Source organism: Polyodon spathula, chromosome 3, assembly GCF_017654505.1.
Source record: "Polyodon spathula isolate WHYD16114869_AA chromosome 3, ASM1765450v1, whole genome shotgun sequence".
In the NCBI taxonomy this organism is placed as follows: domain Eukaryota; kingdom Metazoa; phylum Chordata; class Actinopteri; order Acipenseriformes; family Polyodontidae; genus Polyodon; species Polyodon spathula.
Window position 1 is genome coordinate 27,138,560 of NC_054536.1, and position 12,439 is coordinate 27,150,998.

The 12,439-nt window shown below is 35.9% G+C and overlaps 1 protein-coding gene across 4 annotated transcripts in view; it reads right to left on the reverse strand.

The window, feature by feature from the left end:
• bbs9 (Bardet-Biedl syndrome 9) overlaps window positions 1-11,505 on the reverse strand; it is a 251,413-nt gene extending 239,908 nt beyond the window's left edge. For 3 of the 4 annotated variants that reach the window (XM_041244855.1, XM_041244854.1, XM_041244852.1), the window contains exons 1-3: window positions 10,829-11,505; window positions 1,128-1,248; window positions 215-365 (exon numbers count right to left, since the gene is read on the reverse strand). In XM_041244855.1, the coding sequence (XP_041100789.1) occupies window positions 215-365; window positions 1,128-1,239 (263 nt within the window). In that variant the 5' untranslated portion in view covers window positions 1,240-1,248; window positions 10,829-11,505. The remainder of the gene's footprint in view (window positions 1-214; window positions 366-1,127; window positions 1,249-10,828) is intronic. The other variant, XM_041244853.1, reaches the window with a different exon arrangement.
• Window positions 11,506-12,439: the final 934 nt, after the last annotated feature.

Below are 12,439 nucleotides of genomic sequence, written 5' to 3' on the forward strand. Positions count from 1 at the left end.
TTTCTCTGGGATGCCATGTGCAAATCAACTCAGGTCATGTGAGATACAGCCCATTTACAAAGAATTGTGTGTTTTAAGACACTTTGGAACAGGTAATAAACATGTTTGACAATTAATCAATATCTGAGCAGCTGAGCTGAAAGATGTTCAGAGCTAGTTAATGACCGTTACTCAGCCTTTAGGTTTCAATACAGGAAAGACGTCTAGCACTTACGAGACAAACTTTCCGGCCTCCACTTGTATGATGGGATCCCTGAGATGCACCTCCACCAGCTGCTCTTCTGGGTTCATGGCCTCTCCTGGGTTGGATGGATTTGGTGCATAAACGCGTAGGAACCCCATGTAGCTTCCCAAAATGATCTTATCTGTTAAAGACATTTTTTAACACAACCACTCTTTGGCCAGCTTTTATTTTTTAGTTGTTTTTGAATAGTGTGATTGTTTTAAGTGTTTCGTGTTTATTTGACCTTGCACTTGGACTACCATTGCAGGTACCCCAGTGGCAGCTACCTGACACTGCAATTGATTTGTATTGTAAACTGTAGCTATAAGTTGGAAGCCTGTGCCAGTGTCAACCACGATCCCTCCATTTCTCGATCTTTCCAATTCTAGCCAGTGAAACTGAGTGTGGTTTTCATTGGCAGAGTATAAACATTTTTGGTTTAACATACTGTAGGCATTCATTTATTTATTTTAATTTAGAGTGACCAATTATTATTTGTATTTATTTTTTCCCAATTTGGAATGTCCAATTATGTTTTTTCTCCCCAGAATCACTTTTGAGCCGAGCAATCGACTAGCAATTACACTGTACTATAATCAACAGAGGGTTTATCTTTTCAAAGTGGCAGCATGAGGCAACTGAATGCATTTTCAGACATCTGTTTTATCTGATGTTGGACTTAGCTCCTGGATAAATGGTCTGGGCTAATTTGTTTTGTTTAAGTTTAAAGCCTGTCAGTTTGTACTATTGTTCAATAGTCTGCTGTTTAATCCTTAGTGCAACAGGTACCAAAATCAGACAGGTACACTGCAACCTTTTTTCATTCCAACAATAAAAATAAATAAATAAATAAACACAAACCTTAGGAAACAAAGGGGATACTTAGATGTACATAGTCACCTACCATGTCCAGTGGCACTGTTGTCAATATTAGCCACACATAAGCATCCTTGGTCAAATTCTTCTTCTTGTCCCACTGACGAGGACCACCAGTCCCGGGCTTTAAACAGAGACATTCTTCCCTACTACAAAACACAAAGAGAAAGATACCAGTTCTGGGAAATTCCTGTACTTTCTTAATTACACAATAATGCATTTTGCCACATGACATATATAACACGGTGGTTAGAATGAGTACTGTATTTAGAAGGAAACACAGCAGTCATGTTTGGTTAGCATTTTAATAAAAACTCACCCTTGCACATGTTTAGTACAAGCTTCCAACTTACATTTGCAAAACATCACCTCATCTAATGAAACAGGATAAGTGAAACTAGGACTGAATTATTATTAACTAAGTGTATATATATATATATATATATATATATATATATATATATATATATATATATATATATATATATATATGTGTGTGTGTGTGACACACAAAGCATGTTATACTGCCACAATTTTATGGGTTCATTTTTCTTGTACAATACCAATGATGAAATGTGACCTAAAGAATGTTGCTTCAGCTGCTGAGGGATTCAAGGGATCTTCTCCTTGCTACTGCTTCAAAATGAAGTCTTATCTGCTGGTGTGGCCGACAAGGACATTGGCTGTTTTGTGGCTGTTCTGTTGTTGTCTTGTGCTACAGCAACAGCAGGGAAAGGCAGCTCTCAACTCTCCTGAGGCCTGTCTCCACATTATCACCAGCAGGAGCAGGTATAGCGAGAGGCTGAATTCACCAGAGGCCTAGCTAATAAAATTGACTTAACTTGAACTTTTCTGGGTTTTATTACTTGGATTTTGGATTTTAATTAGTTGAATTAACAATGTATTTATTTATACTGGTCTGGTTTTTCACTGAATCTATTGCCTGTTTTTCTTCTTTCACTGATTTCATTGCTTTGGCTCTTCTTGTTTTGGCCACCTTTGGCTGGTCCTATACCTCTGAGAATAGCGAACACCTCAATATGCCCCCTAGCTCATATAAGTTTTCCACTAGATCAAACTTGTGTTTCACTCTCATTCTCTCTTTATACTGGCTCACCAATATGGGTCTGACAGTTTTTACTTCCCACCCATTGTACCCTCTAACCCAGTATTATTCTCACTAGCTTTAGGGTTACTTAGAGGAGACATCAACCCTAACCAAGGCTCTTCTCAGTATCTTAATATTTCTGTATTCCTTTTTAATGTAGAAGTATAGTGAACAGTTGATCACTTCCATTTATGGTTTAAATCTCAACCCAGTCCCCAAATTTTTTTATTGCTATTACTTAAGTTTGGTGTGTTTTTATTGATAATGCTTGGATGTATAACTGTTTTATTGTTTATTATTGAGTATGGTCTACTTAGGTCTCTCTTTGTATCAGTGCTGCACTACTGAGATGTACCTGTGCTGGCTAGGTGGACACAAAGTTAAATAAATAAATCAATAAATAAACGTTAGGTTATGATCGTAACTCTGGTTCCCTGAAATTGAATGTAACCATTACCAAACGGGATATATCTCTAATAGCCCGAATTACTTGAGCACTTATATCAAAGCTGCTTTTTTAAGAGCCCCATATGCGTCAGGTGTTGTCTTCGCTCATAGGAGATAAATACGAGTGACACATAAGACTCAGCACCATTTTCCCTTCAGGCCTGCTGTGTTGGAGTGAACTCATCGACTTTGAAGGGTAATGGTTACATTTATATTTCAGAAAACCATGGTTATGAAGGACTTGCAGCACCAGCAGATGTGCTAGAAAGGAAGATAAACTGTCTTTAGCATTCTGGCCGAGGACTGATAAGGGTCCATGGCATATAGTCCACAGTACATTGAGAGAAAACCCTCATGCAGTGTATATGCTGCAACGTTAGGCTGCAAGGCGCTAAAGTGCCCACCACTACATAAGAACATAAGAAAGTTTACAAATGAGAGGAGGCCATTCGGCCCATCTTGCTCGTTTGGTTGCTAGTAGCTTGTTGATCCCAGAATCTTATCAAGCAGCTTCTTGAAGGATCCCAGGGTGTCAGCTTCAACAACATTACTGGGGAGTTGGTTCCAGACCCTCACGATTGTGTAAAAAAATGCCTCCTATTTTCTGTTCTGAATGCCACTTTGTCTAATCTCCATTTGTGACCCCTGGTCCTTGTTTCTTTTTTCAGGTCAAAAAAGTCCCTTGGGTCGACATTGTCAATACCTTTTAGAATTTTGAATGCTTGAATTAGGTTGCAGCATAGTCTTCTTTGTTCAGTACTGAATAGATTAAATTCTTTCAGCCTGTCTGCATACGACATGCCTTTTAAACCCGGAATAATTCTGGTCGCTCTTCTTTGGACACTTTCTAGAGCAATAATACCCTTTTTGCAGCGAGGTGACCAGAACTGAACAAAATATTCAAGATGAGGTCTTACTAATGCATCGAACAGTTTAAACACTACTTCCCTTGATTTAAATTCAACACTTTTCACAATATATCTGAGCATCTTGTTGGCCTTTTTTATAGCTTCCCCACATTGTCTAGATGAAGACATTTCTGAGTCAACAAAAACTCCTAGGTCTTTTTCATAGATTCCTTCTCCAATTTCAGAATCTCCCAAGTGCAGAATCTTACACTTTTCTCTATTAAATGCCATTTGCCATGTGTCTGCCCAGTTCTGAATCTTGTCTAGATCATTTTGAATGACCTTTGCTGCTGCAATAGTGTTTGCCACTCCTGCTATTTTTGTGTCATCTGCAAATTTAACAAGTTTGCTTACTATACCAGAATCTAAATCATTAATGTAGATTAGGAATAGGAGAGGACCTAATACTGATCCCTGTGGTACACCACTGGTTACCTCACTCCATTCTGAGGTTTCTCCTCTAATCAGTACTTTCTGTTTTCTACATGTTAACCACTCCCTAATCCATCTACATGTGTTTCCTTGAATCCCAACTGTGTTCAGTTTGAGAATTAATCTTTTATGCAGGACTTTGTCAAAGGCTTTCTGGAAATCTAAATAAACCATGTCATATGCTTTGCAATTATCCATTATCGATGTTGCATCCTCAAAAAAATCAAGCAGTTTAGTTAGACATGATCTCCCTTTCCTAAAACCATGTTGACTGTCTCCCAGGATACTGTTACCATATAGGTAATTTTCCATTTTGGATCTTATTATAGTTTCCATAAGTTTGCATATAATAGAAGTCAGGCTTATTGGACTGTAGTTACCTGGTTAAGTTTTGTTTCCCTTTTTGTGGATCGGTATTATGTTTGCGATCTTCCAGTCTGTCGGTACAACCCCTGTGTCAAGAGACTGTTGCATGATCTTGGTTCTAGAACATTCAATATATCACTCACTACAGCCAAAATATAAATACCGTACAGCAATGCATTCAATATAAACGAGATATTAAATTCAAGTATATGCCTACCTTCCAGTACATGGAAGTATGGTGTAGGTATATTTAAAAATAAGAACTGCTTTCAAAAGTCAGAGACTAACTTCGACCAAACAACAATCAGTTTTTCAGAGACTGATTTTCAGAGACCCTCAGAGCATGGACCACATCAACTTGCAAGATCAAGTTTCAATGTTAACAAATGGGGTCTTGCTCTGGGCTTACATAGGATTTTCCCTCCATTGATTACATCAGGAGTCTCAATTAAAGCTGATCGATCTGTTTTGACATTTCTTATCTAAGTTAATGATACATTCTAGAAAAATCTGGTCAACTCCTTTTTCAAAGATGACTGGATATAACTTCTTGACAAAAAATATTGGCACATGATTTTATATCTCATAGTCAGTTGGACCAGAGTTCACATAACCCTTGCTATAATACAAGTTTATATGTGTAAAAAGAGTTAATGTTTATAATATGTAACACCAGCTCGACTGATTATATTAACCTGGGTCAAAAATATAGGTTATGTCCCTCTATTATATTACCTTTTCAGCGTGTTGTCAGTGGGCCAGTTTAACTTCATATACAAATGTGTGTTAATAAAGTATGGCACAAAAACTGTAGGGGTTTATCACAATTATTTTCATTTAAATTTAAACTACAATGAACATGTTAAATATAATAGCCTTATTAACTTGTACCATACTTGGACTATGCCTGACCTCTCTGTGTTTCTAAAAGTTGCCTGCACAAGCAAGTTTTTAACACCCTGTTTTCTTGTCAAGACTATTAGTTTTGATTAATATGAAAAACCATTGTAAGCACTTATCCAAATTCACAGCATGAAGTAAGTTTACTCCCAAACAAAGTCGCTACTTATCTGAGAATAACTGATACTGGACACAACTCCCCTAATTTATTAATTGATTGCTTCGACTGTCAGGTTTTCTTTTTATAGAAAGACCTTGGATTTAAAACTGTGGACAAACAAATCTTGATTTGACTGCCAAAAAGAATCTTCCATATCTAGCACCGCTCTGCTTGCATGCAGATAAGGGCAAGGCTGTTTTTCTGTAGGTTTTTGTGTACTAAAATTATAGAATACAATTTACACTTTATTTGTCTAACACTCCAACCTAACAGTTCCTTTTTTATTGCAGTAAAACCTTTAAATAAACTAAACATTTATATTATTTAATGGATATTGTAATGTTTTAAAAGATTTTTTGTTCAGTTGGAGAAAGAAACTGAACGAATTCTGAAATTGATTAAATTAAATGCTCGCTCCTGCTGTTACAGTCTATTTGTATTACAGTAGAGTCTTAAAACAAGCAAAAACACTTGTGAGTTTAAATATTATGTTTTTTATTAGATCAAAATTCTTAAAACATATTATTTATCTTCAGAGAGTTTTGTCACTATTATTAGATCAGAACACTTTTTTAATTTAAACTTTTATTTTGGAAAGTACCCAAAAACATTAATTTCATACAGTATATCAAAAACAAAAGCCCACAAAAAAAACAATATACTGTACATAAAACTCGAAAAGAGCTAAAAAATAAGCACTGAAAAATGCAATTAATAAAAACCAAAAAACAGAAGCCTTAGGTATATCATGGAAGGTTTATCATAAACACAGCCAGAGCCAGAGAAGTATTCTGATTTTTTATTGTATTTCTGTATTAAGGGTCTCATTGTTATTAACCACAATTAATTGTAATTAAATTAGGCTTCCAAGCCAGAATGGCTGGGGAAGCCTATTGTTATCTATTAATTTTTTTCCCCAAAAACTTCAAACTGCTCCTGCTCGAACATTGTGTAACAAATCAACATCAAACTTGACATTTACTATCCTGGGTAGAATACAATTCAAATACTAAAAAAAATGTGCACCCTCATCAATCAAGATATCAGTTTGATGCACTTTTTTTGAAAAACCTTTCAAAAATCACCTTCTTGGTAACTAGTGAAACAATTGATCTGAAACTTGGCATATGTCATCAACAACCAAACCCGCTTCAACTTTGAGAAGCAGAAGCTGCTGCTATAAATTTTAATATCAAAATGGCCAATACCAAATTCGCAGAAACACGCCCCAAACATCAAACTACTTTGGTTCAAAAACCACGTAGTCAACTTATTTATTGTGATTAGGGACCACACAATCATTACTTACACTGGGAAGGGACTGAACTATGGATAAAATCAAGCCAAAACAAGCCAAAAATGTTGGGGGGTGGGGGTGACCACCACCCCACCCACCCACCCACCCACCCACCCACCCACACACACACACACACACACACACACACACACACACACACACACACACACACACACACACACACACACACACACACACACACACACACACACACACACACACACACACACACACACACACACACACACACACACACACACACACAATTCCTTGGTATGAAAGATTATATTTTATTAAAATAATCTTTTGAGCTATTTTATAAAGTCGTTGCCATATTTGTGTTCCATACCTAATGTTACTTATTACTTAGCCTTTTCACATGTGCACAATCGTGCTGAACCCATCCAGCGCAGCTCTGGTGTGTTCGTACTACTGTTCAAAGCAGAAGCTGCACTGTGGAACGTGACGTCAAATTTAGTAGTCGCAGATGCACAAAGGAGTGCTGTGGATTTGTTTTGTGAATGGATCTGTCCGAAACGATACAATGCCTAAAACCCAGCTGCCTTTTTAAAGGCTATCACTGCATTAAAAAAAAAAGAGTAATATCCCCAACTGTAGTGTTGTTGTATAAACAAATTATTATTACTATTTCTCACATATGCACTCCTGCATAAGTCAAGTAAAAAGTAATGCAACAACACACTCAATCTGCTTTCAATTTACACAGATCAGTGTACTTTATACTTTATTGTATGCAGTTACATTTTACACCACTGCAGTGAGGGATTCACGCTAAACTTACTGTTTTGTTATTAAAAGTGCTATAAGTCAAACATTTATGTAGTATAGCATAAACATGTTCCTTTGAAATTAATATTGCATTATAGTTTATTTGCCATAATGCAGCCTTGTAACATTTCAACAACAGTTATTTGACTCAAAACATTTTTGCAAATCTTAACATAAGTTGAAACAAAACTATCTAAAGACATGAGAGGTGACTTGTGCCTTGCTCTCGTTCAGATAAGTCAATCATTTAAATAGTCGTCCCTCACCCCAAAGCTTTTTATGCATTTTAAATAAATGAGGTATGACATGGCATTGTTAAATTTAATCACTGTCGTAACGGTAAAATCAATGACACTGCTGGCAGCTTGTCTTCGAGTTGCAAACAAAGTGGATGTGGGGGAATTGCAGAAAGAATTAAATAGAAAACTATTTTCATAGCGCTGTCACGAAATAACATGCAGCTTTCTTACATTTGCACATATGCTATCGTCACAAAATATTTAAAAGCAGAGGTTACTTTATTCCCCAAAGCTCTTTCTTCAGCTTAAACCCCTTGCACCTGTTGTTTTCAGCCTTGAAATGGGAAAGCTGAAACATGAACTTGTTCTTTCACACACCGCACAAGACAAGGTTACTTGTAGGCTCGATTCACCATGGCAAAATGTTATTTTGTTACAAATAAACACTGATCAAAATATGTCAATAATACTTACGGTACTTACAGTACAGTAGTTTCATTGTATACTAAATATAATATTTTAAGATATTGAGAAAATGAATGGAGGGTGCTGAGTTTAGAGAGCATGGGTGCTAATGAACCTTTTGCCCGTAAAACTGGGCGCTATATCGAGCATATACAGTATTTCACTTATAAGTACTATCCAAATCCCAGGAAAAGCAACCTGCAGAGCTAGTAGCTAGTTCCACAAGTTCTAACAGGGGGCAGAATAGTTGCTTTTGTTAAATTTCAGAGAACATTGAACCAAAAATAAGTCATTTTTTTCCTTCATGCCTGGGCTGTCCAGACCTTGACGTTTTAAACGAGTGTGTGTTTTTTTTATAAAATATACTGTTAAGATATTAACAAGTAAAAAGAGAAGCACATTTCTCTACTATAGCTAAACAGCAGTAGTTTCAATTATTCTCCAAACTCTCCTCATGCTAGGCTTGCATAGACTCACACATTAAATGTAGTGATTGGAACAGAATTAATTAAGCTGTAATAAAACACTATTCAATATTGTAATCTGTTCATATCAGGCACTACCATTTTTTTCAAGGACACTAAAACACCTGGTACTAATTGAGCTTTCTGAATTATTTTCAATAATAAGTAACTTGGTTAAAAACCAAATTATCACCCTATACCATCTATGAATGGTTTCTTATATAGCAGTCCATCACATAGTCCCCTCTTTTTAGGAGATATGCAGCATGACACTTTGTATTCTTTAGGTTAGAATGTCAGATGGCCACTTTTGTCAATACAAGGTGTTCCTGTGGAAATGCTGCATTGGTATATATTGCGGAGCCCTTCTCCAAAACCAATGCAATCACTTTAATATGAATATGGCTTCTTTCATAACCCAGCTGATTTCTATTTTGAGAATTTTGGTGGCACACAAAATTCTGAATAGGTTTTTAAAAAACTACTGCACATAAGAAACGGGAGGTTGGTTACATCAAACAGTACAATTTTGTCCACACAATCAACTTGAAGTCAAATAAATTTGTGAAGCCATGAATCAGTGTATGAGCATCAAATATTTTAGTGCAGTTTATCATTTGACTTTTTTTTTTCTGGGTGGGTGGGTGGGGGGGGCTTATGAATTTAGCTCTCATAAAAACTCCCTGACTCGTGCAAACCAATGTATTTTTGCTCATATTTGTTAAACTGCATTCATTTTGTTAGATATTTGAAGGGAAGACAATTCTACTGAACAGCTATCTAGTGAAAAATGGGTATTTATATTGAAATTAGAAATGCCACAAAGCTAATCTCTGACATTCTTACCCCAACTGTGTATTCGCTGTGTGGTACAGTACTGCTAAAATTAAAGATCAGTTTTTCCCCACCGGATTATCTATAACCCTTAGTGGACATATGAACTGGTGACCCTTGGCTCAATTATCATGAGCACTCTAGATATGACCGAAAAAGCACTTCAGCATCCAATTTGGTATTAGTGTCTCAATAGTGAACAGACACTAAGAAATCTAGCACAAGATAGGTTCAACGTGCAATAATCATTACACACAATAATCAAGCCTCCAACACTTTTTGTCTTCTGGGCTGAAATAGGGACATTAATCTATGACTCGGGTATATTGTATTTGTAGTTTTAACCAGCATGTGTGCTGTATACTATATCATATTTTTGGAGCTGCTAATATCCATTGCCTTGATTAGCAGTAAGGTAATCCAGTATATTGCCAGTATTATCTTGTAGTCCTGATCCTGAATGATAAATGTACCACATGACTGAGGATCTACAAGCAAACCCGCTTTAGTGCATGTAGAATAAAGGCAGCTTATCTACTTAAAGGGCTATTCTGTTTCATAAAAAACAACGTGGGTGTTGGGAATCTTAATATAAAGTACAGTAACACAAAACAATGAGGTAGTAAGATATAGGAGACCAACATTATGGACACCAACACTATTTAATAAATGATCTTCCCTTTTGATTAAAATTAAAAGTATAATAGCCCACCCTGCAGGTCCCAGATTATCTTTCTCAACACAACCTGTCTAGTCTTTCTCTTGCCCTTGTGGTAATATATTATATACGTGGGTATGTCAATTTCTGCAATGACTTCATTGTAAATTATTATTACCATTACATTGTTTATTATTATTATTATTATTATTATTATTATTATTATTATTATTATTTAAAAACAGCGTTTTATGAAGACAGTTTATGTTATGGACACTATTCCAAAACAAAACTATTTCCATCACCGTATTATTTAATCGATTTACAGATGTCTAATAATTACGTTCAAATACGTGGCACCAGCCTACATTTTTCATATTTTGAAGAAAATGTATGTGTAAAGTTGGCTGTCTCTACTAGACATGCAACCTTACAGTATTGAGCAATATAAACTACAACGTATATATTGAACGAATATTTTTCTCATCTGCCTTAACTACTTATCAATTACCTTCTTCTTTTTGATTTTGCACCTTTTCATAGGCTCATATTATACATATACACACACACACACACACACACACACACACACACACAGTGTTCATTGAATATTAAAAGACTAGTGAACGTTAATTTTAAAAAAAGGTATACAGATACCGTACCTAGACAAATTTCCAATGAAGCCCTTTCTCGTATTCTTTTGATTTTTCTTCTGCTCCAAAATAAATATTGACCAAATTAAAAACAAAAACAAACAAAAAAACTCAATACTCCAGATAACGGCACCAACAAATAGCAGTAGGTGAACAGATTCCAAACTTTTCCTGAAGTTAATTACTGATTCCAATTATATCTGTTCAAGATCGCTACGTTGCAAATAAAGAAAACGTCTTCCATAAAGAGAGCACTCTGGGTTGTTAAAGCGGCAGAAATGTAGTTTTTAAAAGTCGTTTTCCTATCGTCTTTTGAACATTAAACTTTTCCTCTGGTTTTACATTGCATCCACAAGTCACAAAATCTTAAATTATAATGACATGCAGAACGATGGAAATGACAATCGACGTGCGTTGACAATAACAGTAAACAGGTAAGTCGGCTAAGTCACCTGTTATTAACCAGCAAAAGGCCAAAGAATGAATGAACTCGGAGGGTGATCCGCTGGGCTTTCTACGATTTTACCCTGATCTTCTTCACTTTTACTAAAAAAAATAAATCAATTATAGACGCAGTTTGTTATCCTTCCTCTTCAAACCCGGCCTATCTGTACATTCCAGTTGGTAACAGGAAAAATCACACTTAGCTCCAGTCTCGCCAACCTCATACCATCTTGCTGTTGTCATAGCACTGACATCAACGAACGTAACCACTGGCACTGCGCAAGAAAGGAAGGAAGTCGGCAATCAATGCGTCGCAAAGAATTCTGTGAGATGTATTGTTTTATGCTTTTGCCGAGAACAAATATATTTAAAAAAAATGTTAACAGTTTCATAAACAGGCGATACCATTATAATGTAATGAATTATTGTTTTATTCAGTCACATATCTAATATTCAGAAACTGTACATTGTGATTGATTGTTAATGAATCAACATGTCAGAAATAAAATACTGAGGTCAAATAATCATGTGGAAGAGGCTGTGAGTTACTCTATTCGCATTATTATTTGTGAAGGCACGGTATCTTCAGTAACTTTTTGGTGAATAAGCATGTGGATTCTATTTTTATACATGTTAACTTTCATCACATTTACCTTTTAGTTTACTACAAAATAGTTTCTTCTGAATTACACCATACTTCACCCTATATAATTACGAGGGGAATATAATCCATATGGTTTATAATGAAATACATACGGATATTTACACTTTATTTAACATCCAATATTTGTGTAGCTGCCCATCTTACTATCATTTATTTGTCATGTGTAAGTAGTTACACGTCCAAATTACACTCTCCCATACCCAATGTTCAGGTACAAAGGCTAGGCGCATTTCTGATAGTTTTAAATTATAGCGTTACAATTATTTTATCCCTCTGCGTTATTCCCCCTGCACTTGCCGAAAGAAAGGGTCCATAGCATATTTTGGTTGTGGCGCATAGTATTTAATAGAAACCATTCCCAACTTCAATATCTTTGCTCAGTCTTCTGCAGTAAAAGCAGGAACACTCTGCCTGGGACTTGATGTTCAGACATTATATCTACGGACGCGTTTCCATAGCGGAAGATACCATTTTTAGTTAATTTAATTCCATAAACAAAGACAAAACATTTT